Source organism: Cervus elaphus, chromosome 18 (genome assembly GCF_910594005.1).
Source record: "Cervus elaphus chromosome 18, mCerEla1.1, whole genome shotgun sequence".
NCBI classification, from domain to species: Eukaryota; Metazoa; Chordata; class Mammalia; order Artiodactyla; family Cervidae; genus Cervus; species Cervus elaphus.
In genome coordinates this window covers 71,480,287-71,507,731 of record NC_057832.1, presented here as the reverse complement: position 1 = coordinate 71,507,731, position 27,445 = coordinate 71,480,287, and the positions used below count along the sequence as shown (strand labels likewise).

Sequence of the window (27,445 nt, the reverse complement as noted above, 5' to 3'; positions counted from 1 at the left end):
CTCATTTTCCATGCTAGTAAGGTCATGCTTAAAATCTTGCATGCTAGGCTTCAGCATTATGTGAACCAAGAACTTCCAGATGTCCAAGCTGGGTTTAGAAAAGGAAGAAAAACCAGAGATAAAATTGCCAACGTTTGCTGGATCATAGAGAAAGCTAGGAAAGTCCAGAAAAACACCTACCTCTGTTTGATTGACTACGCCAAAGCCTTTAACTGTGTGGATCATAATAAACTGAGGAAAGCTCTTAAAGAGATGAGCCTACCAGAGCATCTTACCTCTCTCCTGATAAACCTGTATGTGGGTCAAGAATCAACAATTAGAACCCTGCTTGGAACAATTGATTGGTTCAAGATTGAGAAAGGAGTATGGCAGGGCTGTCTGCTGTCACCCTGTTTGTTTAATCTATATGCTGAGCACATCGTGAGAAATACCTGGCTGGATGAGTTACAAGCTGGAATCAAGATAGGTGGGAGAAACAGCAACAACCTCAAATAGGCAGAAAGCTAAGAAGAACTAAAAAGCCTCTTGATGAGGGTGAAGGAGGAGAATGAAAGAGCCAGCTTAAAACTAAATATTGAAAAAAATTAAGATAATGGAATCTGGCTCCATTACTTCCTGGCAAATAGAAGGGCAAAAGGTGGAAGTAGTGACAGGTTTCCTCTTCTTGAGCTCTCAAATCACTGTGGATGGTGACTGCCGAAGGACTGACGCCTTTGAACTGTGGTGCTGGAGAAGACTCCTGAGAGTTTCTTGGACAGCAGGGAGATCAAACCAGTCAATCTTAAGGGACATCAATCCTGAATACTCATTTGAAGAACTGATGTTGAAGCTGAAACTCCAGTATTTTGGTCATCTGAGAAGGGGACGACAGAGGATGAGATGGCTGGATGGCATTACCGACTTGATGGGCATGAATTTGAGTAAGCTCCGGGAGTTTGTGATGGACAGGGAGGCCTGGTGTGCTGTGATTCATGGGGTCGCAAAGAGTCGGACACGACTGAGTGACTGAACTGAACTGAACTGAACTGAACTGAACTGAACTGATGCGAACAGCCGACTCATTGGAGAAGTCCTTGATGCTGGGAAAGATTGAGGACAGAAGGAGAAGAGGGCATCAGAAGATGAGATGGCTGACAGCACCAATGCAATGGGCAGACTTTGGGAGATGGGGGGGACAGGCATGCCTGGAGTGCTACAGTCCATAGGGTCGCAAAGAGTCGGACATGACTGGGTGACTGAACAACAGCAACTATACTCTATTTAGTACTATAACTAAATTACAGATCTTATTTCAACCTCACCATGTTTTATATTACATACACTTTTTTTTTTTTGTAGGAATACAGTTTTAAGAAATAAAATTTATGCCATGGAACCACCACCAAAGTCTGGTTCTAGAACTTTTTCATCACCTCAAAGAAATTCCTTTGCGTTAATCCTTTAAAGTCATACTCTCTCTTAACCTTGGCAACCACTGATCTGTTCTCCATCAGCTTAATTTTGTAATTTTGAAAATGTTACAGAAATGAAATTATTTAAAATGCAACCTTTTTGTAAATCAACTATAATCCAATAAAAAGTTAAAAAGGTAGATAAGCAACAGGGATAAGTTGTACAGCACAGGGAATTATAGTCATTATCTTGTAAAAGCATTTTTTTTTTTTTTGGGGGGTGGTGGGGGGTTGTGCTTGTAGCATGTGGAATCTTAGTTCCATGACAAGGGATCAAACTCACGCCTCCTGCACTGGGAAGCACAGAGTCTTAACCACTGGATCACCAGGGAAATCCCTTTGTAATAACTCTTAGTGGAATATAATCTATAAAAATATTGAATCACTGTGCTATATACCTGAAACTAATTTAATATTGGAACTCACCTATACTTCAACAAAAAAATAATGAAGTAAAGGAAAGGGCAATCTCTTAGGACTTCTGGGCTTCCCTCAGATAGTTAAGAATCTTCTGCAATCCTGGGGACCTGGGTTCAATCCCTGGGTCAGGAAGATCCCCTGAAGAAGGGAATGGCAACCCGCTTCAGTATTCTTGCCTGGAGAATTCCATGGACAGAGGAGCCTGGTGGGGTACAGTCTATGAGGTCTCAAAGAAGAGGTCACAAAGAATAGGATGAGACTGAACACACACACACACACACACACACACACAAAATATGGAAGCAACCTAAATGTCCATCAGTAGATGAATGGATAAAGAAGATGTAGGTTATACACACACACACACACTCTCTCTCTCTCTCACAGTGGAATACTACTCAGTCATAAAAAGAATGAAATAATGCCATCTGAAGCAACATGCGTGGACCTAGAGATTATCATGCTAAATAAAATGTCAGAGAAAGGCAAATATGATAGCACTTGTATATGGAGTCTAAAATATGACACAAATGAACTTGCTTATGAAACAGAAACAGACTCACAGACATAGAAAACCATGTTTGTTTTCTAAACTAAAGGGAAAGGGGAGGTGGGGGTAAAGATAAATTAGGAGGCTGAGATTAACAGATACATACTACTATATATAAGATAGATAAACAACAAGGTCCTACTGTGTAGCACAGGGAACTATATTCAATATCCTGTACTGAACCATAATGGAAACTACACACACACACATACACACACACCCACACACAACTGAATCACTTTGCTATGCACCAGAAACTAACACAACATTGTAAACTATACTTCAACAAAAAAGAGTGCTGCTCCACCAAAAACAATTCCATTGTAGGTATATACTAAATTTTGATTATCCACTTATCTGCCAATTGTCAGATGGTTTGTTTCTACCTTTGGCTCTTGTGAATAATGCTGCTATAAACATATGTGTGTCTACGTGCTTAGTCACTTCAGTCATGTCCAACTCTTTGTGACCCTATGGACTGTAGCCCACCAGGCTCCTCTGTCCATGGGATTCTCCAGGCAATAATACTGGAGTGGGTTGCCATGCCCTCCTCCAGGGGATCTTCCCTATCCAGGGATTGGACCTGCATCTCTTAGGTATCCTGCATTGCAGGTGGATTCTTTACCACTGAGCCATGACCATGGTTGTACAAATATCTCTTCGGGAACTAGCTTTCAGTTCATTTGGCTGTATTCCCAGAAGTGGAATTGCTGGATCAAATGGTAATTTCAATTTTTAATTTTTTGAGAAAACACCATACTATTTTCACAGTGGCAGCATCATTTTACATTCTTACCAACAGTGCACAAGGGTTTGATTACTCTACATCATTGCTAACACTTATTATTTTTGGTAATAGCCATCCTAATGGATGTGAGGTGGTATCTCATTGTGGTTTTGGCTTGCATCTTTCTAATGATTAGTGATGTTGAGTGTTGTTTCAGATACTTGTTGTCCATTTGTGTATCTTATTTAGATAAATGTCTCCTCAACTCCTTTGCCCATTTAAATTTTGTTTTTGAATTGTGTATCGTGACTGTTTTCAGATACATGATTTGCAAATGCTTTCTCCTATTTTGTAGGTTGACTCTACGGTGTTTTTATTCAGTCCTCACATACCATTCTTACCTTTAGTTTATATTAACAAATGAGGAAGCCAAAGTATAGGAAGATTCAGTAACTTTTAGTAACCTGCATCTGGTTGCCTGGTTACTATATGGTAGAGCAGGGATTCAAACTCATACCAACTGCCTCCAGAGGCTGTACTTTTCACCACCATATTATGGTAAGCTAAATTCTTAGCCAATTCTATGAATACGAGTAATCTTGATTTCTGTTATTAACCTGTGTGGAAGGCCTACTGAAAGAAGCAGATTGATCTACCTTTTAAAAACTGTATGGTGATCCTCATTATTTGCATATTCTATATTTGTGAGTTTTCCTGCTCACCAAAATTTTTTGTAATCCCAAATCAATATCCGTAGTGCTTTCGTGGTCATTCATGGTTATAGGCAGAGTGGCAAAAAATCTGAGTCACTTGACATGGATATTCCCAGCTGATGTCAAATACAGAAACTCTCTGCCTTCTTGTCTTCTTTCAGCTCTCATTTTTCTTTGTAGTCTACTTAGCGCCTACATAGTCTACTTTTTCCATCTCTGTGGTTAGGGTTTTGTGTGTGTGTGTGTGTGTGTGATATTGCTATTTAAAATTGTCCCCCAGAGTAGTGCTAAAGTACTGTCTAATGTTCCTAAGTGCAAGAAGGCTGTGATGTACTCTATGGAGAAAATACATCTACTATATAAGTTTTCTTCAATATGAATTGCAGTGTTGTTGGTCATTGAGTTCAATGTTAATGCACCAGCAGTATATAAAATAAACTATCTTTCAACAGAAACACACAAGAAACAAAATTACGTATTGATTGGTTGCTGAAAATGCTGTGAATAGAAGCTTGCATGACTTTAACCCTCTATTTCCTCTAGAAGCAATGGTTCAGTGTTTGCAAATTCAGTGTTTGCTGCCACCTTATAGAACAGAGCTTCTTTGAATAAAAAGAGGTGACTGCTTATCCTAACTATTATCATTTAAATCAGTGAATCTTGAAGGAAAGCTTAATTTATGTTAGATAAATAAATTCTCATAGAATCCCAAGGTGGGTATGTGATGTGTGTGCTTAGTCGCTCAGTCATGTCTGACTCTTTTTTTTTTTTTTTTATGTCTGACTCTTTGTGACCCCATGGACCATATAGCCTGTCAGGCTTCTCTGTCCATGGAATTCTCGAGGCAAGAATACTGGAGTGGGTTGCCTTTCCCTTCTCCAGGGGATCTTCCATACCCAGGGATTGAACCTGGATCTTCTGCATTGCAGGCAGCTTCTTTACCATCTGATCCACTTGGGAAGCCCCCTCTGTGGTTTGTACTGTCATTTAAAAGGTCTAGTGTGCTTTCCCATGCACCACATCCGTAGCCCAGTGGTATGGCTGGTGTATCCTCATTTTAGATGAGGAATCAAAGTGCAAAGGGGTTATGTGAGTTGCCTGAGGACACACAGGTAATTAGTGCTATAAATAGACCTACAGCCCACATTTCCTAGTTGTTTTTTGGTGTGAATTTCCTCTTCCGTCTTCCTTTCTACAGTTAGGGGAAAGAGAATGAATGCTTCTTGAGTACTTGTAATGTGCCCCTTCTGGTATCAGTCATTGACTCATTCGATCTCATTTGCTCTTCTTAGCAACTCGTTGTGACAGGAGATGCTACAGTCTTTCTAGTGACCAGACTGAAGGGAAATTAGGTGTTTTGTCTAGGAATTATGTGCTGACCAGTGCTGGTAGAATTTGGATCTTGATCCTTCAAAGAATGTGTTACTTAGCGCAGTTGTCTGCTAAATGTCCCAGAGGAGAGAATTGACGCAACATAAATGTATAATTTCTCAGCTTCATTTTCCAATGGCATGGCAAAATATTTGATTAATGTTTCCACTCATTTGGAGTTGTGGTTTCACATATGTCCACAAGATACCAAAAAGTTAGAGTTAAATACAATATTTTTTCTCAGAGTTGTTTAGTTAACTGCTATGCTGTAGGAGTTACTCAATTCATAAATCCTGTTGTGACTTGCACTTTGTGAACTGGATTTTGATTATAAATAAATGCTTTCTTTTTAGAGTGAACGAAAATGTCTTTATTTAAAGCCCGGGATTGGTGGTCTACTGTTCTGGGAGATAAAGAAGAATTTGATCAAGGCTGTTTGTGTTTGGCTGATGTTGACAATACTGGAAATGGACAAGGTAAACAACTTATCACCAAGCGTGTTGGAACAAAGCATTTTATAGGGATGAAATAAAAATGACTTTTTATTTTATTTATTTATTTATTTTATTTTTTTATTAGTTGGAGGCTAATCACTTCACAACATTCCAGTGGGTTTTGTCATACATTGACATGAATCAGCCATAGATTTACACGTATTCCCCATCCCGATCCCCCCTCCCACCTCCCTCTCCACCCGATTCCTCTGGGTCTTCCCAGTGCACCAGGCCCGAGCACTTGTCTCATGCATCCCACCTGGGCTGGTGATCTGTTTCACCATAGATAGTATACATGCTGTTCTTTTGAAATATCCCACCCTCACATTCTCCCACAGAGTTCAAAAGTCTGTTCTGTATTTCTGTGTCTCTTTTTCTGTTTTGCATATAGGGTTATCGTTACCATCTTTCTAAATTCCATATATATGTGTTAGTATGTTGTAATGTTCTTTATCTTTCTGGCTTACTTCACTCTGTATAATGGGCTCCAGTTTCATCCATCTCATTAGGACTGATTCAAATGAATTCTTTTTAACAGCTGAGTAATATTCCATGGTGTATATGTACCACAGCTTCCTTATCCATTCATCTGCTGATGGGCATCTAGGTTGCTTCCATGTCCTGGCTATTATAAACAGTGCTGCGATGAACATTGGGGTGCACGTGTCTCTTTCAGATCTGGTTTCCTCAGTGTGTATGCCCAGAAGTGGGATTGCTGGGTCATATGGCAGTTCTATTTCCAGTTTTTTAAGAAATCTCCACACTGTTCTCCATAGCGGCTGTACTAGTTTGCATTCCCACCAACAGTGTAAGAGGGTTCCCTTTTCTCCACACCCTCTCCAGCATTTATTGCTTGTAGACTTTTGGATAGCAGCCATCCTGACTGGCGTGTAATGGTACCTCATTGTGGTTTTGATTTGCATTTCTCTAATAATGAGTGATGTTGAGCATCTTTTCATGTGTTTGTTAGCCATCTGTATGTCTTCTTTGGAGAAATGTCTGTTTAGTTCTTTGGCCCATTTTTTGATTGGGTCATTTATTTTTCTGGAATTGAGCTGCAGGAGTTGCTTGTATATTTTTGAGATTAATCCTTTGTCTGTTTCTTCATTTGCTATTATTTTCTCCCAATCTGAGGGCTGTCTTTTCACCTTACTTATAGTTTCCTTTGTAGTGCAAAAGCTTTTAAGTTTCATTAGGTCCCATTTGTTTATTTTTGCTTTTATTTCCAATATTCTGGGAGGTGGGTCATAGAGGATCTTGCTGTGATTTATGTCGGAGAGTGTTTTGCCTATGTTCTCCTCTAGGAGTTTTATAGTTTCTGGTCTTACATTTAGATCTTTAATCCATTTTGAGTTTATTTTTGTGTATGGTGTTAGAAAGTGTTCTAGTTTCATTCTTTTACAAGTGGTTGACCAGTTTTCCCAGCACCACTTGTTAAAGAGGTTGTCTTTTTTCCATTGTATATCCTTGCCTCCTTTGTCAAAGATAAGGTGTCCGTAGGTTCGTGGATTTATCTCTGGGCTTTCTATTCTGTTCCATTGATGTATATTTCTGTCTTTGTGCCAGTACCATACTGTCTTGATGACTGTGGCTTTGTAGTATAGTCTGAAGTCAGGCAGGTTGATTCCTCCAGTTCCATTCTTCTTTCTCAAGATTACTTTGGCTATTCGAGGTTTTTTGTATTTCCATACAAATTGTGAAATTCTTTGGTCTAGTTCTGTGAAAAATACCGTTGGTAGTTTGATAGGGATTGCATTGAATCTATAGACTGCTTTGGGTAGAATAGCCATTTTGACAATATTGATTCTTCCAATCCATGAACACGGTATGTTTCTCCATCTGTTTGTGTCCTCTTTGATTTCTTTCATCAGTGTTTTATAGTTTTCTATGTATAGGTCTTTTGTTTCTTTAGGTAGATATACTCCTAAGTATTTTATTCTTTTTGTTGCAATGGTGAATGGTATTGTTTCCTTAAGTTCTCTTTCTGTTTTTTCATTGTTAGTATATAGGAATGCAAGGGATTTCTGTGTGTTAATTTTATATCCTGCAACTTTACTATATTCATTGATTAGCTCTAGTAATTTTCTGGTAGAGTCTTTAGGGTTTTCTATGTAGAGGATCATGTCATCTGCAAACAGTGAGAGTTTCACTTCTTCTTTTCCTATCTGGATTCCTTTTACTTCTTTTTCTGCTCTGATTGCCGTGGCCAAAACTTCCAACACTGTTGAATAGTAGTGGTGAGAGTGGGCACCCTTGTCTTGTTCCTGATTTCAGGGGAAATGCTTTCAATTTTTCACCATTGAGGGTGATGCTTGCTGTGGGTTTGTCATATATAGCTTTTATTATGTTGAGGTATGTTCCTTCTATTCCTGCTTTTTGGAGAGTTTTAATCATAAATGAGTGTTGAATTTTGTCAAAGGCTTTCTCTGCATCTGTTGAGATAATCATATGGTTTTTATCTTTCAATTTGTTAATGTGGTGTATTACATTGATTGATTTGTGGATATTAAAGAATCCTTGCATTCCTGGGATAAAGCCCACTTGGTCATGGTGTATGATTTTTTTAATATGTTGTTGGATTCTGTTTGCTAGAATTTTGTTAAGGATTTTGCATCTATGTTCATCAGTGATATTGGCCTGTAGTTTTCCTTTTTTGTGGCATCTTTGTCTGGTTTTGGAATTAGGGTGATGGCGGCCTCATAGAATGAGTTTGGAAGCTTACCTTCATCTGCAATTTTCTGGAAGAGTTTGAGTAAGATAGGTGTTAGCTCTTCTCTAAATTTTTGATAGAATTCAGCTGTGAAGCCATCTGGTCCTGGGCTTTTGTTTGCTGGAAGATTTTTGATTACAGTTTCGATTTCCTTGCTTGTGATGGGTCTGTTAAGATCTTCTATTTCTTCCTGGTTCAGTTTTGGAAAGTTATACTTTTCTAAGAATTTGTCCATTTCATCCAAGTTGTCCATTTTATTGGCATAGAGCTGCTGGTAGTAGTCTCTGATGATCCTTTGTATTTCAGTGTTGTCTGTTGTGATCTCTCCATTTTCATTTCTAATTTTGTTAATTTGGTTCTTCTCTCTTTGTTTCTTAATGAGTCTTGCTAATGGTTTGTCAATTTTGTTTATTTTTTCAAAAAACCAGCTTTTAGCTTTGTTGATTTTTGCTATGGTCTCTTTAGTTTCTTTTGCATTTATTTCTGCCCTGATTTTTAAGATTTCTTTCCTTCTGCTAACCCTGGGGTTCTTCATTTCTTCCTTCTCTAATTGCTTTAGGTGTAGAGTTAGGTTATTTATTTGGCTTTTTTCTTGTTTCTTGATGTAAGCCTGTAATGCTATGAACCTTCCCCTTAGCACTGCTTTTCCAGTGTCCCATAGGTTTTGGGTTGTTGTGTTTTCATTTTCATTCATTTCTATACATATTTTGATTTCTTTTTTGATTTCTTCTATGATTTGTTGGTTATTCAGAAGCGTGTTATTTAGCCTCCATATGTTTGAATTTTTAACAATTTTTTTCCTGTAATTGAGATCTAATCTTACTGCACTGTGGTCAGAAAAGATGACTGGAATGATTTCAATTTTTTTGAATTTTCCAAGACTAGATTTATGGCCCAGGATGTGATCTATTCTGGAGAAGGTTCCGTGTGCACTTGAGAAAAAGGTGAAGTTGATTGTTTTGGGGTGAAATGTCCTATAGATATCAATTAGGTCTAGCTGGTCCATTGTGTCATTTAAGGTTTGTGTTTCCTTGTTAATTTTCTGTTTAGTTGATCTATCCATAGTTGTGAGTGGGGTATTAAAGTCTCCCACTATTATTGTGTTACTATTAATTTCCTCTTTCATACTCGTTAGTGTTTGCCGTACATATTGCGGTGCTCCTATGTTGGGTGCGTATATATTTATAATTGTTATATCTTCTTCTTGGATTGATCCTTTGATCATTATGTAGTGTCCTTCTTTGTCTCTTTTCACATCCTTTATTTGAAAGTCTATTTTATCTGATATGAGTATTGCGACTCCTGCTTTCTTTTGGTCTCCGTTTGCATGAAATATTTTTTTCCAGCCCTTCACTTTTAGTCTGTATGTGTCTCTTGTTTTGAGGTGGGTCTCTTGTAGACAGCATATATAGGGGTCTTGTTTTTGTATCCATTCAGCCAATCTTTGAAAAATGACTTTTTATTTTAAAATGTATACTTTACAGAACTTAGGTGAACTGTCATGATTATGTCCCAGTTTTTTTTTTTTTTGAAACAAAGTGACCCAATTTTTAAGATCATTTGCCTTATAAGTAATATTTAGGTAACAGCTGATAAATGTAGTTATTACTTGTGTTTTGTTGTTTGTATTTTTCTGGTCCATGTTGATTCTGTCATATTTGCTGGAACTCACAAAAATATTATAAAGTATCATTTAATTTATTTTTATTTGTTGCAAAATCAGGTATTATAGGGTACAACTGGCAAATATTTTTAGTTTTGAAAATTTTTCTTTTGTAGAAATTATTTGCAAGAAAAATTATTTAAAATTGAATCTAAAAGCTGTTTACCAATATGGACAAATTATGTTAATCTCTCTCTTTGTAGAAAACAACTCTTAAATCATTGCTTTCATTTTTATATTTTGATACTAGAAACAGTATTCTATTTTATTCTTAAAGTATTTGCTCCTCTTCGTGTGGTCATATATCAGTGGTCTTTATAACATTTTAGGTCTATATTATTGCTATTTGAAATTTATATTTGGTATAAATGATTTATAGCCAAGAGCTTTTTTTTTTTTTTTGTAATTCAGATAGTCACTGACCTCTTAAAAAGAAAACTTATAATACTTTTTCTTCTGTTCATTATATAAATATTGCCCCTTTACATTTTTGTTTATTTTCTTTCTCTTGCCTATAATGTAAAATAGTGGAATTTGGGTTGTACGGCGAAAGGAGAAAGTGATTTAATCAATGAAGAGTGGAGGTCACTAAACTGTTCTGAGCACCTACTACATTGTATCTAAGGAAGATCTGGGCTCTGCCTTCCTACTGATAGGAGATGTGAAGGTCTTCTATTTGGAGGATGTCCTGAGTGATTCTTTAATGATTATCAACCCTGCCTCTTGCCCACGTGTTTGTTTAAATGTATAATTCCCGTATAATTTGGCAGCCACACAAATACCTGCCAGAGAGAAATAGTTTCATACCCACCTCTGCCCAAACTATTTAAAGCTCAACTTGGTTGTAAACAGTACTTACTGGTTATCTGAATAACATGGTGTTCACTCCTTATTTTTATTAGAGCTTCTCACTGGGGTGCCACTAGTGGGTTACCAGTATGCTGAAATGTAAGGCCCCCCTAATTTGCATCCAGCTATGAGCTGCTTCCTTTGTTTTCCCGAGCATGCTATACAGAAATCATTCTGTCTCTGTGTGTTCCGTACAGAAAAAAATCCCACTGATCATTATTTCTCCAAGCCTGGACCTCCTACATCATAATATTCTGAAGTGATTATTGTGTATGAAGATTTTTTGTCCCACATGTACAGGATTCTCAAAGATCATATTCTCTGGAGGGTAGATGGATTGGATGGTGGCTTAGGTATCTACATTTTGACAAGCTCCACAGTTGAATGATGGTACACTAAAGTTTAATAATTATTACTGTTGACCTACGTGGAAGTTCAGTGAGAGCAGTTTCAAGCATGTTCTGTTTGAAATAGAAGCGTCTGGTAGGCAGAACTGAAGTAGAGATTTGGGAGTGAGGGGGTCGCACAGAGTCGGACACGACTGAAGTGACTTAGCAGCAGCAGCAGTAGAATGTATGTATTTGAAGTGAATGAGCAGAATGATTGTATTTGAAGCCCTGGGAAGGGTAAAAATGCGCAGAGAGATAAGATGGAACAAGAGGGAAGGAACCTTAGGACCTGGAGAAAATGAACAATCAGGGAGGAGCTTTGGGAAAGGTAGTCAATAATAGATTCTGATCGGGCAGTCAGAGAGGCAGGAGAACCAGCTGGCTGGCACCTGGAAGGCAAGATTTAGTGACATAAAGACTGATACGTTTCCACATTGTTTTGCAACTAGTGGTTCATTAGTGTCCTTGGTGAGGGTGGAAGAATGGGCACAGTAGTAACAAAACCTAGATTGGCAGAGAGCGAAGGAATGAGAGGTGGGAAAGACTGAGTGTTTATGGCCCTTTAAAGAAACAGCTGTGAAGGGATAAGGGGGAATGATCATTGGTGACCATGTAGGGTAAAGAGAAATGGGAAAAATGGAATGTGTAGCATAGAGGAATGAGATTCATTCTTCTAGAGAAGGGATCTAGAGAAAACAGTAGGAGATGGGATGAGGTGCGCAGATGGAAGGGCTATCTTTAAGCTTGTGTGAAAATTTTTTTCTCTGTGACAGAAGGCAAGAAGATAAGAATGGACATAGATAAAGAGAAGTTTGCAGGTTAGGTTGGAAATTGAGATAGTAGTGCCAGTTGATCCCTGCTTTCTTAGAGGTGATCAGAGAATGAAAGAATAGTATTAGTACCTTGAAATTGCTTTGGACAAAGTTGACTTGATTTACAGAAGAAGGATTCCTCAGTCTTGAGAGGAGATTGAGAGAACATTAAGGATTCCTTCATCCTGAGAGATTCTTAATGGTTCAGCTTAGATTACATGCTAACCTATGGCCTGGAAGGAGTGTTTATTACGAGAATCAGAGTTAAACACATACATAAGGCAGACTAAAAAATAGTTCTTACATTTATCACTTTTAGCTTCTCAGCATTTATACCTAACGTGGGGCAACTGTCCCTTGTACAACTGCACACACGCATATTCTTACCCATCTGCAATGAAAGATAACTGTGTGCACCTTCTGCTTCAGAGGCACTTTCAGAGAGCCCTGGCTCTTCAAGACTAGGCTCTCTGGGTGTTATCCCTTTCATTTGTCATTCCAGTATTCATGTTTCAGTATCCTGCTGCCTCTAGAATAATTGGGACATAAAATTTTTGTTCACAGTTTAATATATACAATATTAATAGTCAAGGAAAAGTAGAGAAAGAAAAACTTAAAAATAAAGATGAAGGAGCAGGAAAAATTGTATGGCAACTTGAAGAAATCATGTTGGGAGCGCATCCTTCTGTTTTGCAACTGGTCACCTGTTACAGGTTAGGTTGGGAATTGAGACAGTAGTACCAGTTGATCCCTACTTTCTTGGAGGTGATCAGAGAGTGAAAGAATAGTATTAGCACCTTGAAATTGTTTTGTGGTCTAGGTCTTCATTCCTGAGGGATCTAGAACACTGGTGCTTGCCTGAAGAGGATTATAGTAGTTTCATTTACGACCGATCCAGACAGCACAGGGAAGGGCCTATGGGGTCCCTGGGTTTCACTCATATTTCTTTCAGCCCCATTCAGCCCTTATGAGGAGAAGGCAGTGGCAACCCACTCCAGTACTCTTGCCTGGAAAATCCCATGGACGGAGGAGCCTGGTGGGCTGCAGTCCCTGGGGTCGAAAAGAGTGGGACACGACTGAGCGGCTTTGCTTTCACTTTTTACTTTCATGCATTGGAGAAGGAAATGGCAGCCTACTCCAGTGTTCTTGCCTGTAGAATCCCAGGGATGGGGGAGCCTGGTGGGCTGCCGTCTATGGGGTTGCACAGAGTTGGACACGACTGAAGCGACTTAGCAGCAGCAGCAGCAGCAGCTCTTATGAGAGGATGTGGCAGTCCTGGGTCCTGCGTATTGGACTGTGGTCATACTTGTAAATGTATACTCTTGCTCCTATCAAATGAAAGCAAACTGTTCCTTTTGGTCTCCATGTATTGTAAAGGAGAAAAGGCAATACTCAGATTGGGATGTATTAGTTGGCTCCAAGAAAAAACAGTTTGTGAATAACAGAAGAATTTAGAGTTGCCCTTTAAAGATGTACTGATCTTAATGCTATTCTTCAGTGCTTCAGTGCTAAGTCATTTCAGTTATATCTGACTCTTTGAGACCCTATGGACTGTAGCCTACCAGCTCCCCTGTCCATGGGATTCTCCAGGCAAGAATACTGGAGTGGGTTGCCATGCCCTCCTCCAGGGGATCTCCCCAACCCAGGGACTAAACCCGCATCTTTTATGTCTCCTGCATTGTCATATGGGTTCTTTACCACTAGTGCCTCCTGGGAAGTCCCTTAACTCTTTCAAACCCATTAATTAGATTTTTTTATTAGCAAATTTGGTTATTAAACCAAAATTCTTTGATAGGAATTATCACATATATACAGTTAAGTTTTTTGGAATCAATTTTTAGGAGACCATTTCAAATCAGGCTTAGAAATGGTATTGATTTTGATTTTCTCCCTGTTGGAGAGATGGAGTTCCACTGGCTTATATTTAGCCCTTTTAATATAACATCCCTTACTGTACACCTTAGGGAACCAAGTGGTTATTCCACAGTTTTCTACAGAAATATATTTCCTTTAAGCTCTCAAATACTGGGTGAGAAATCATAGATTGACTTTGTTTTCCCACTGGGGTGAAATAAATTAGAAAGTTAATTTATCACTGAATCTCCATAATTGGCAACAACAGTATCTTCCTGGGCTTCCAGAATTAGTAGTAATTCAGAGCCAATATTCAGTTTTCTCAGAAAGGTTGGGTATTTACCTTTCTTCAGTACATTTGAATGAATGACTAGTGGTTCTACAGGGAAGAATCTGAGGAAACTTTATATTAGACATGCGTGGTGTTATAATTGTTGTGTTAGTCACGCAGTCGTATCTGATTCTTTGCGACCTCATGGACTGTAGCTTGCTAGGCTCCTCTGTCCATGGAGAATCCAGGCAAGAATACTGGAGTGGGTTGCCATTCCCTACTCCAGGGGATATTCCTGACTCAGGGATCAAACCTGGATCTCCTGTATTGCAGACAGACTCTGCCACGGCAGCCTGTACCCAGCCCTGTCTTGGTTCAGGTGACTCCAAGTCTATAAATTGACTTAAGTACGGGGTTCAAGTGACTCCAAGTCTATAAATTGGCTTAAGTATGGCATTGTTAATTCAATGGACATGGATTTGAGTGAACTCTGGGAGATAGTGAAGGACAGGGAAGCCTGGCGTATTGTAGTCCATGGGGTTGCAGAGAGTCAGACCGACTGAGCTAATGGATAGCAACAATGGGGTCTGGTGCCATGCCATGACTGTCTGATATGGTGGCTTGAATTAGTCCTCTTTTTCATAGACCTGGAATATATTTGGTTATAGACTTCAAAAAAGGCCTTAATTTGATAAGCACATTATAGTACATTGTTACAATTAAATACTACTCAGTAATAAAAAGAAATGAATCACTGGGGAAATAAAGGCCTTAGTGAGTTGCCTGTTTGTTCCATTCCTGGGGATCCCATGTTAACTATAGCTTGAAATCTGTGATAGTCACTGTTACCTGATATCTGGTTACTATAATAATCCCATTATTTTAATAATTATACATACACATTGTAATTCTAGGGGTTAAATTGTCGCCATCTGGGCTTGGCCATCCTGACTTCCTCTTACCCTGAGGGTGGGGCATGTTGAAGGTGAACCCCACTCTTTCTGGTCACTGTCTTTACTTTCATGTAAGAAACATGGAGAGACTGTGAACTCATTTGTTCCTGTAATTTAAAACCTCTAGTGTTAATCCCTGAACTAGATTCTTAGGGTTAAACCCATTGTGAAGTGAGGTAAAAAATTGTTTCCTCAGACTCCCAAAGACCCTTAGTTTTACCCTGAGATGAGAATTTTGGTCAAAACCTATCATTCTCTTGCTTTAAATTATCCAGTGCCCTTAGAAAACGCCGTCGTACATATGGTTTGACATTGCTCCTTCCTGTTCATTTGGCAGCAGCTGTTCAGTTCACTAGAGTGTTACCTGCAGTGGGCACAGTGTTCCAGATGCTGGGAGGTGTTAACGTGATTAGCTGTCCTGGCACTGTGTACGATGCTGTTTAACTCCATCTAAATTATGAACAGGAGTTTTAATGCCTTGTGCCCGAGCTCACCTCAAGAATGAATTTCTAAATATCCCTGAAGGAATTGGTGTCTGCAGTTTATTCCTTGGTGCTCATTTTGTATATCAGTTGACATTTTTTTTTTTTTTTTGCTACAAGTGACAGGAAACAATTATGATAAATGCAAATAAAAGAGAGATTGGAATGAGAGTGACGTAGCTCCCTTGAATATAGAGAGTTCATTTGGCCAAGCCTTAGTCAGAGTCAGGAGCCAGTATGTCTCGAGAGATTTTGTAGACATCTGAGGCTGTCATCAGATCACCTAGAACCAGATTCTTCTTTTTTTTAATTGAAGTATAGTTGATTTACAATGTTGTGTTAATTTCTGCTGTATGACACTGTGATTTAGTTATATATATATATGTATATATATATATGTATATATACACACACACACACACATTTCTTCATAATCTCTTCCATTATGGTTATCACAGGATATTGAATATAGTTCTCTTTGCTGTAGAGTAGGATCTTGTTGTTTATCCATTTTGTATATAATCATTTGCATCTGCTAGACCTAAACTCCCAATTCATCCCTTCCCCGTCCCTCCTTCCCCTTGGCAACCACAAATCTGTTCTCTATGGGTCTGTTTGTTTTATAAATAAGTTCATTTATGTTGTATTTTAGATTCCATATAAATGATATCATATGGTATTTGTCTTTCTCCATCTGACTTACTTCACTTAGGATGGTAATCTCTAGGTCCATTCATATTGCTGCAAATGGCCTTATTTCATTCATTTTTTATGGCTGAGTAGTATTCCACTGGGCTTCCTAGGTGGCGATAGTGGTAAAGAACCTGGTAAAGAGACATGGATTCAATCCCTGGGTCGGGAAGATCCCCTGGAGAAGGGCATGACAACCCACTCCGGTATTCTTGCCTGGAGAATCCCATGGACAGAAGAGCCTGGTGGGCTACAGTCCAACAGGGTCGCAAAGAGTCAGACATGACTGAAGCGACTTGGCCGAGCACAGCGCAGTATTCCACTGTGTATATTCACCCCAACTTCTTTATCCATTCATCTGTCGATGGATATTTAGGTTGCTTCCATATCTCGGCTATTGTGAATAGTAGTACCAGATTCTTAATGACATGTGTATCTCTATTCACGATTGAAATTCCTAGGATAGTACCTCTCTCAGAGGATTATTATGAGGATAATGAGTTAGTATTAATATATGTAAGCTACTTAGACCATTGCCTGGCACATAATAAGCTCTCAATAAAAAAGTGTGTAGAACTCCTTCTTCTGTATATAGAAAAAAAGTCAGTGTACTCTACTAATCCGGGGATTTCAAACAACCCAAAGTATTAGTTTCCTAGGATTGCCATAACAAAGTACCACAAATTGACTGGCATAAAACAACAGAAATTTATTCTGCCACAGTCTGGAGTCTAAAAGTCCAAAATCCCATATATATGTGTTAGTATGCTGTAATGTTCTTTATCTTTCTGGCTTACTTCACTCTGTATAATGGGCTCCAGCTTCATCCATCTCATTAGGACTGGTTCAAATGAATTCTTTTTAATGGCTGAGTAATATTCCATGGTGTATATGTACCACAGCTTCCTTATCCATATATATGGAATTTAGAAAGGTGATAATGATAACCCTATATGCAAAACAGAAAAAGAGACACAGAAATACAGAACAGACTTTTGAACTCTGTGGGAGAATGTGAGGGTGGGATATTTCAAAAGAACAGCATGTATACTATCTATGGTGAAACAGATCACCAGCCCAGGTGGGATGCATGAGACAAGTGCTCGGGCCTGGTGCACTGGGAAGACCCAGAGGAATCGGGTGGAGAGGGAGGTGGGAGGGGGGATCGGGATTGGGAATACATGTAAATCCATGGCTGATTCATATCAATGTATGACAAAACCCACTGGAAAAAAAAAAAAAAAGAAAGTAAAAAAAAAAAAAAAGAAAAAAAAAAAAGTCCAAAATCAAGGTGTTTGCAGGACCATACTATCTCTGAAGCCTCTAGGATCCTTCTTTACCTCTTTCAGTTGCTGACAGTTCCGGGCATTCTTTTGCCTGTGGATTATCACTCGGATCAGTGCCTCTGTGGTCACATGATCATCTTTTTGCTTGTCTTTCTATCTTCCTGTGACATTCTCCTCCCCACCGTGTCCTTGTTTTCTCTTCTTAAAAGGATACTGAGTCCTACCACATACCTGATCAAGGGTGACCTCATCTTAACTTGAGTTCGTCTGTAAAGACCTTATTTCCAAATGAAATCAGTTACTGGGGGCTAGGACTTCAACATATCTTTTTGAGGGACACAGTTCAACCCATAATACCTATCTTATCATTTCCCCCTTTTGTACTCAAGACTAGATAATTATAAATCAGAGCACTCTGTCTAGTGAGGCCTTGGAATAAGTTTTCATGCAGTGTGTTTCAACAGCCAAAATCAGGTATAGAGTTGACACTCTTATGATGAAATCAGTTTACAACCTGATACTAGTCCTTTGTTAAAAGGGCTCACTTTGTGCTGAATTATGGCTACTGATAACAAATCAAGGCTTAAGAAAAGTGTAGTACATTAGTATATTTGAATGTTGGTGATGTGAAGCTATTTAGTTCACTTTAATTATATATTCTGTTGGCAGATTGGTCTTTGTATATGAAACAAAACTGGATTCTTTTAATTTTTAGAGTCTTCTTTTAGACATTAGAAATTCTATTTCCAAAAATTTTTGTGACTAATGTTTTTTCCTATGTCTTTAAAAACACCTCTTTACAGATAAAATAATTGTGGGCAGCTTTATGGGATACCTAAGAATCTTTAATCCTCATCCTGTAAAAACAGGAGATGGAGCTCAAGCTGAGGATTTGCTTCTAGAAGTGGATCTACGAGATCCAATATTGCAAGTGGAAGTAGGAAAGTTTGTTTCGTAAGTACAGTCCACTAATTCTAGTGTTTTGTCTTACTACTTGGAGTATGTCAGTCCCTTATGTGTCATTTTTGAGAATTTGTAAAAAAAAAGACTATGAATTAAATATGTTTCCTGTATATTGTCATGTACTGAACATTGTTTAATATGGAAAACCTGTACATTTAAGACAGAAAAATTTAGGGTTTTTTTTTTTTTTTTTAAGTGTAACAGACCTAAGATGCCTGATGTATTAGAAGCTTAAAGGAAAGGAGATAAGCTTTTGGAAAATAATCAAATAAAGAAACAGAAATTATTCACTTAAAGCGCTGATTTTCTAGGTTATATAAATCTGTTTAAAAAAATTAGACATCATAGTAGCTATGTCATTTGGTGCATAATTTTGAGGCTTTAAAATGTATTACTTATTTGGGGTAGAGAGGTCCTTAGTTTCTTAAAAGAAGTCAGCTCAACCTACAAAGGAAGTCTTTGATCAAAGTACTTTATTTTTAAACCTATTTTAGAAGACCATGTATTATTTTGCATTTTGTGTAATATGTCTGTTTTTTATTTACTGATGATATTGCTGATTTTATCTTATTTTCATACATGAATTTTCTTAAAATTAAACCTGTATTTCTTAATCATTATAAAAGTATCTGCTCTGAAATTTTATGTAGACAGAGGTGGTCTTGTTTTCCCTTACTTTTTATTTTTGAGCCCTCTTTGCCTTCTTAAGTCGGGGAGTGCCCTGAGCTCTGGACTTTGGCTCACTCTCAATTGCTCATCATAATTTATTGGCCCCAGGTTGTACTTGTTCAGGGTCCTGACTCCTACTAGAAAAACCTGAACGACTGCTCCTGAGCATTAGTAACTCTTTTCTAGTAATATGTTTCATTCTAATGGGAAGCTGCTTCATAGATGCTCTAGGGTGGGACATGAGATGGGACCTTTATGCCCTGTGACAGCCTGGATCAGGAGTTTATTACTGGCATGGCTGGTAAATATCTACTCCATCTAAAAGCAGGTAATGATTAGGTGCCCATTTTGAACCTAGCACATATAAACATGATAGATTTGTAAAATAGGGAGACAAAAGAAATTCTTGTCTCTAAAAGGCATTTTTACCTTTTCATGTTTTAAAAAAGTGGAATGCTGTCAGAATCATTCTATATAGTAATATGGTTTTCATCTATGTGATCATTTTTTAGAACGGAGGAGGTTAACATTGATGAGTGGATACTGTCCTACTATTAACTGACTAGTACTGTCTCATTAATCTGATCTATAAGATGTGATCTGCATTTAGAGATAAGGTAGCTAGTTTGGGCTCAGAGCTTTCGGTCACACAGCCAGGATTCCGACCCAGGTCTGTCTGACTCTGTTCTTTACTGTCTTTTCATGACATCATGTTCTTTTCCTGTGCATGATGGAAAAGTTGAGTGTTCAGGATACATGTAAAGATTTTTGAAGACAATCTTGATTATGTGATAGTTGTGTATATTTACAGGTATTATCTAATTCTTATTTTATGAATGAGAAACTCACACTCTAAAAGATCAAATGATCACGGAAATACCGAAGTGCAGAGTCAAGACCCCAATCCAAGTCTTCAGACTTCAATTATAGTCCTTTTAGTTTAGAACAGAGTCTGTTTCAGAGGTCAGACATCAGAGGCCTGCTTGCAGATTAGTTTTAAATTTGAAAGAATTTCCAGTGTTTAAGAATGAGGAATTTTCACATAAAATCCCTGCCTTCTGGCTTTTCCTGAAAAAAATGTGGAGATCTGGCCACAAGCCCAGAACTGAGTAGCTACTTGCTGTCTCCTTTAGACTGGCCCTAGTCTCCAGTTGATCACAGCCATTTACTCCCTTTGCTCACTCACATCCTCTGACTTGACTCTTGAAGACTTTGAATTTAGGATTTCTAGACTGACTGTCGGAGAAGGAAATGGCAACCCACTCCAGTGTTCTTGCCTGGAGAATCCAGGGACGGGCGAGCCTGGTGGGCTGCCGTCTATGGGCTCGCACAGAGTCGGACACGACTGAAGCGACTTAGCAGCAGCAGCAGCAGACTGTGCCATGTCTCTGGAAACCACTTGATAGGGGCTGGGAAGTGTAGTGGTGACACTTGAGACCTGTAGGGGAAGAGCAGTTGGCCAGGTGACGATGGTCAGGCTCTCTCGCCCCACTCCTCACTCAGGACAGCTGGTGCTAAGCATGCGCATTGTGGTGTGGCCTATATAAGCACCACCTGAAAAGCTGTTAGAGGTGTCAAGTTGAGTCTAGTCCGGTGGAGTTGAGTTATGTAGTCATCATTACTGCTGACACACAGCCATTAAAGATTAAAGCATGCCTGCCTTGCCCCAGTAAATAAAGAATATCTGTAGTTTCTACAGCTCCTTGCATCTTCTTCCAGCTTCCCTGCTGGCGTCCTGCCTACCCTGAGTTCAGTGAACAATGAGATAACAGCGAGACAAGACCACACCAAACTATTTTCAATACCTTTAGTAAAATTTCAGACCTGGATGTGATATATGCCATTTCCCAGTGATGGTTAGCTTTCTCTGGTGCTTTATACTTTACAAGGTGCTTTCACATGATTTTTATTTCATTGAATTGAAAGCTCTTATTTTCCAAAAGGGGAAACAGGCTTAGAGAGTGTAAGTTTCTTGCCCAGGGTCGTAGGTTAATTAGCCTGCAAGCCAGGACCAGAGCTTGGGTCACTTTCTCTCTCTTTTTTTTTTTTTTGCAATCAGGGATCCAGCCTGGGCCCTCCACAGTGCAAGTGTGGCGTCTTAACCACTGGACTGCCAGGGAAGTCCCATGTGGCTTTATTGTGGGAGAGCACTCATTAAGGGGCCTCTGATATGGCTCTTTCTGGGAGACTCCTTTGGCTTTAATCTGAAGGCAACTCCTTGAGGCAGAGTTCTTGGGCCTCTGGGATTGTCAAACTGACTGTTTTGTTGTTAAATTTATTTTTCGGTTTTGAGTGTTATCCAGTGAATTATTTATTTTAGTTCACTCAAGATAGGTTATGATTATAATCTCTTTTTAAAATTATTTTGTCATTTTTTGGGGGTTACATCTGAAGCTAGTATTTAAACTTTTAAAACTTTCACCATTTTTCAGAGGTACTGAGATGCTTCATTTGGCTGTGTTGCATTCAAGAAAACTGTGTGTCTACTCTGTCTCAGGTAAGAAACATTTTCTTTTTTAAATGTAGACTTTTTACTAAAATATGGACTTCTTAATATTATGTAAGAATAGTTATATCAACTTGGTTAAAAGTTTTCTTATCTTAGCGTTTTCCCATTGTTCACTTATTCTTTCAGTTGCAAAGACTATTACGTTTTCATGGTCTGCTATTTCCATGCATACTTAAATTTCTATCACTGTAGAGGGTTCCTTGAAATCTCCTTTGTCTGAGGAATTGTGTCCAGGATTGCCTGTGATTAAGAGAGGCCAATTCTGGGTACTTAGGACACTTTAGTCTTAAGAAATGTTCAATAGCAACAACAGAATTCATTAAATGCTGAGTCATGGTGACTTAAAGTACGTTTCTTTGGTGAACCTCAAGTATTTTTTCTTTATGGTTCCAATTTCTTGGTTTTTGGTTGTCTTCATTTAACCAGACCTCAAGGCGTGTATTTGAGGCTTACTCAGATTTCATTCCCTGACATGGTCCTGTGGGTACAAGTATGAAAGTTAATTGCAGTCTGGTTTCAGCATTTTGGCCCTTATTAAAAATGTAACTTACGAATTTTGTTTCAGTTATTAGATAAATTTTAGTTCAAGCTGAGAGTTATTTTTATGATGTCAACATCGGAGAATTTTTTCAATGGATACAATAAAGCTAACTATCTGTGGACCTATTGCTTATTCAAAAGGTACACTCCTTTGGAATTTGCTGTAAATATTAGCTTTTAGGTCTCTATTTCTCACACTCAGTCTCTTGATTTAGGCTTTCTCTGTATTTTGCTTTTAATTGGAGTAATGATTCTTATTTACTATCACCAAGCTGGATATTCTTTTTTGGTTTGAAGATCTCTTAGATTTTGAAGGCAGGCTTGGTGTGTGTTGTGCGGTAGGCATACTTGTTAAATGAATGAATGAACTTATATTTCTAGGTAGTGCTGAGGCAATTGGTAGTGGCTATTTATTACTGTCTCTGTGTTACTTTCTTCTTATTTTCCTTCTCTGTTACCTGTTATCTGTTGTATCAGATACCCAGTAAAGTAATCTTACTATCATTTTTAAACACTCTCATTGTTTTGTGGTAAAATATGTTGCTCCTCTTATGCTGCTAAAGTGCTGCACTCAATATACCAGCAAATTTGGAAAACTCAGCAGTGGCCACAGGACTGGAAAAGGTCTGTTTTCATTCCAATCCCAAAGAAAGGTCTGTTTTCATTCCAATCCCAAAGAAAGGTAATGCCAAGGAATTCTCAAACTACTGCACAATTGCACTCATCTCACATGCTAGCAAAGTAATGCTCAAAATTCTCCAAGCCAGGCTTCAACAGTACATGAACCATGAAATTCCAGATGTTCAAGCTGGATTTAGAAAAGGCAGAGGAACCAGAGATCAAATTGCCAATATCCGTTGGATCATCGAAAAAGCAAGAATTCCAGAAAAACATCTACTTCTGCTTTGTTGACTATGCCAAAGCCTTTGGCTGTGTGGATCATCACAAACTGTGGAAAATTCTTCAAGAGATGGGAATACCAGACCACCTGATCTGCCTCCTGAGAAATCTGTATGCAGGTCAAGAAGCAACAGTTAGAACTGGACATGGAACAACAGACTGGTTCTAAATTGGGAAAGGAATACATCAAGGCTGTATATTGTCACCTTTATTTAACTTATATGCAGAGTACATCATGAGAAATGCTAGGCTGGAGGAAGCACAAGCTGGAATCAAGATTGCCAGGAGAAATATCAGTAACCTCAGATATGCAGATGACACCACCCTTATGGCAGAAAGTGAAGAACTACAGAGCCTCTTGATGAAAGTGGAAGAGGAGAGTGAAAAAGCTGGCTTAAAACTCAACATTCAGAAAACTAAGATCATGGCATCTGGTCCCATCACTTCATGGCAAATAGATGGGGAAGCAGTGGAAATGTGGCTGACTTTATTTTTTTGGGCTCCAAAATCACTGCAGATGGTGATTGCAGCCATGAAATTAAAAGACGCTTACTCCTTGGAAGAAAAGCTATGACCACCCTAGAAAGCATATTAAAAAACAGAGACATTACTTTGCCCACGAAGATCCGTCTAGTCAAGGCTATGGTTTTTCCAGTAGTCATGTATGGATGTGAGAGTTGGACTATAAAGAAAGCTGAGCCCTGAAGAATTGATGCTTTGAAACTGTGGTGTTGGAGAAGACTCTTGAGAGTCTCTTGGACTGCAAGGAGATCCAACCAGTCCATCCTAAAGGAGATCAATACTGAATATTCATTGGAAGGACTGATGCTGAAACTGAAACTCCAGTACTTTGGCCACCTGATGTGAAGAACTGACTCACTGGAAAAGACCCTGATGCTGGAAAAGATTGAAGGCGGGAAGAGAAGGGGACGACAGAGGATGAGATGGTTGTATGGCATCACTGACTCTATGGACATGAGTTTGAGTAAGCTCTGGGAGTTGGCGATGGACAGGGAAGCCTGGCGTGCTGCAGTCCATGGGGTCACAAAGAGTTGGACACAACTGAGGGACTGAACTGAACTAATGTTGCTCCTTCTAGTGGTAGGACAAATATTTAGTGTTCCAGAATAAATGGAGAAGGTATGATATAGGCTGGGCTTTCCATGTGGCGCAGTGGTAAAGAATCTGCCAGCCAATGCAGGAGAGTAGGGTTTGATTGGGAAGATCCTCTGGAGGAGGAAATGCCAACCCAGTTCAGCATTCTTGCCTGGAGAATCCCTTGGACAGAGAGGAGCCTGGCGGGCCACAGTCCAGGGGGTGGCAAAGAGTTGGATACGACTGAGCATGCATGATAGAGGCTACTTTATTGTAGGAATCTAGCTGTTCCTCTGTTTCCCATCATAAGCCTATTAACTTTGAGTGACATTTTATTAACAGGTATGGAGAAGGAGAACTTGCCCAGTTACTCTTGAATACTGCTTAGGGTACTGGTCCTTTCTAGAGGCTCTGTGGGGGCTCTAAGAGGGCAGTAGAGGGACAGATCCTAAAAATTAGAAACGAGGTTAGATTCTTGACCTTCCCTTGGCCCATTTGAATAACGGCTCAGAAAGCCAGAAGTCTCTAGACTTTACTGGGGTGTATGACATAGACTAAAGATGAAATGTGTGTTTATCAAAAAAAGCCTAGTGAAAGAAACTGTCATGTTTGATCACAGCTTTTTAATCGGACATTGGTATCCTTAAGGGCTTCCCTGATAGCTCAGTTGATAAAGAATCCTTCTGCAGTGCAGGAGACCCTGGTTTGATTCCTAGGTCAGGAAGATCCACTAGAGAAGGGATAGGCAATCCACTACAGTATTCTTGGGCTTCCTTTGTGGCTCAGCTGGTAAAGAATCCATCTGCAATGTGGGAGACCTGGGTTCCATCCCTGGGTTGGGAAGATCCCCTGGAGGAGGAAAAGGCTACCCACTCTAGTATTCTGGCTTTGAGAATTCCATGGACTGTATATAGTCCCTGGGGTTGAGAAGAGTCGGACATGACTGAACGACTTTCACTTATCCATAAACATATTCCTTCAAATTAGTGTTGAAAATGAAAGTTACTTGTCATGGGAATGGCAATTTTATTGCTCTTTTATTCTTTGTATTCATTTACAAGCTTTGTATTCTCTGGGGATGTGGAGTTGTCCAAACTACATTCCCTTACACTCCACCTCATTTCCTTTCTCTGTCTCTCATTTCTTCAGCCTCCTGTGATATTCATAGGCTGACAATTTGTATATTTTTCCTGGCTTGGTTTAAATTGAGAAGCAGGGAAGTTAATGTTTTTGTTCTCTTGAATATGTTTCTTGAGGTATCAGACCGAACTTTTACCTAGCTTTTACTATAACAGGGGAAGCATAAACACTTTCTAATTTAAGTGAAATCACTGGTGTCAGCAGATGAACTTGTCAGCTGAACTTAACATCCTTGACCCCAAGTGCCCTCTCCCCAAATGTTTTTTGTTTTCTTTTGTGTGCTTCTTCTTGTTCAGTTGCCAAGTTGGTAAAGAATCTGCCTGAAATGCAGGAGACCTGGGTTCGATCCCTGGGTCTGGAAGATCCCCTCGAGAAGGGAATGGCAACCCACTCCAGTATCCCTGCCTGGAGAATTCCATGAACAGAGGAGCCTGGCGGGCTACAGTCCATGCGGTCACAAAGATTCGGACACTTTCACTTTTGTGTGTGCTGTGTGCTCCTAAAAGATATTTGAGACACATTAGAGGAGAACTCCTGGATACAGCAAACAACTCCTAATAATCAGAGGCTACTGTGCTGACTTCTTTCTTTGGGGGTGATATGTCATTAAATGCTGGTTTAATATAGAGAATCAGCAGGGTCTTGCTGACCTGAACTTAGCCCATCTTATCATACTCTGGTAAAGGAAAGGCGTCACATGGCATTTGATTTTTTCCTGATGGGCCTCAGTTTTTGAGTAAATGGTTACAGATGTGTGAGCTTAAGCCATACTGATTATGTTCTTTTAAATATTCTCTTCTAAAAATTGTGTACTTCCTGAGCATTTGACATATTTATAGAATTTTAACATTTGCCATGAGAGGGCAAAAAGATGTCTCTTTACTTTTGATAGGGTTACATAATCTAATTTGATTATTTAATACAATGAACCTTTTACTTTGTAATGGCTTTTATTAATATTTCATTTAACATTGTTGGATTTCTTAGCAGTTATGTACGTAAAATTGGACCAAAACCTGTTTTCAAGGTGACCGTTGATTGTCCAGAGAGGATTTTTTTTTGTTTAAATTAGCTCTTATTTAAATAAGTCCAGCAGCAAAAATGTTCTAATATCCATTTACTTTCTAATCAATGAAACTTTGTATGAACTTTAGTTATATGTAGACTATTATTATAGATATACATTTATTGTATTCAATCTGTAAATCCAAGGACAAAACTTATGTAAGTAATTTTAATCTTATGTCACTGATGCTTCTCTAGAAAAAATGATCAGAATTTTCAGATTTTCAGGTACTACCTTTATTCCAAGTTAGTATTGAAGGAAGATAAATTCTTTTGTTCTCCTTAGATGCACTATTATATTTTCAAGTGTAATTACCTGAAATTTAAAAACTTCCGAATGCATTTGGAGCTTTTCCAGTACATAAATCCTAGTGTCATTTCATGCAAGTTTGTTTAAATATTGACTGCTGACCTTTGTGTTCACTGATGTTTTGGCTAGCAAGTATGCGTGATACATTCCTTTCTTGGAGGGGTTCCTCTCATTTTAGGTGCAGAATGAAATTTGGAATTTCTGTAGGGATGAACCAGAAGTTTCTTGGAGTGTTTTTCTGGTTTCTTAGAGGCTAGAACTGTCCTTAGATCAATGCTATGAGTTATGTTTTTAGAGTTTTTGGTTTTTGCCCTTGTGGCTGGTATGGTAGTGATTACCACCAATTTCTGTGGACTTTACTGACTTTATTACCATTTAGGTTCCAGAAAGCTTTCATCTCCTATCAGGTTTAGCTGGTAAATTTGAGTCTTTTTTTTTTTTTTTAATTCCATTGATGTGTGTTCTGTTCTTAGCATTTTCAGGGACATAGATCTGCGTAGAAAATGTTCTCCTCCAAGAAATCCTTGCCTGTTAGTTTTTTCTCTTTCAACCCTTCACTTTCCAACTGA

General features: G+C 38.8%; 1 protein-coding gene across 5 annotated transcripts in view; it reads left to right on the top strand.

Annotated features, from left to right (window-relative positions):
* Positions 1–27,445, top strand: part of BBS9 (Bardet-Biedl syndrome 9) — a 446,238-nt gene that overhangs the window by 14,199 nt on the left and 404,594 nt on the right. For 4 of the 5 annotated variants that reach the window (XM_043873466.1, XM_043873465.1, XM_043873464.1 and 1 more), the window contains exons 2-4: positions 5,586–5,708; positions 18,489–18,639; positions 21,750–21,814. In XM_043873466.1, coding sequence (XP_043729401.1) covers positions 5,597–5,708; positions 18,489–18,639; positions 21,750–21,814 — 328 coding nt within the window. In that variant the 5' untranslated portion in view covers positions 5,586–5,596. Of the gene's footprint in view, positions 1–5,585; positions 5,709–18,488; positions 18,640–21,749; positions 21,815–27,445 lie in introns of those variants that run through there. The other variant, XM_043873467.1, reaches the window with a different exon arrangement.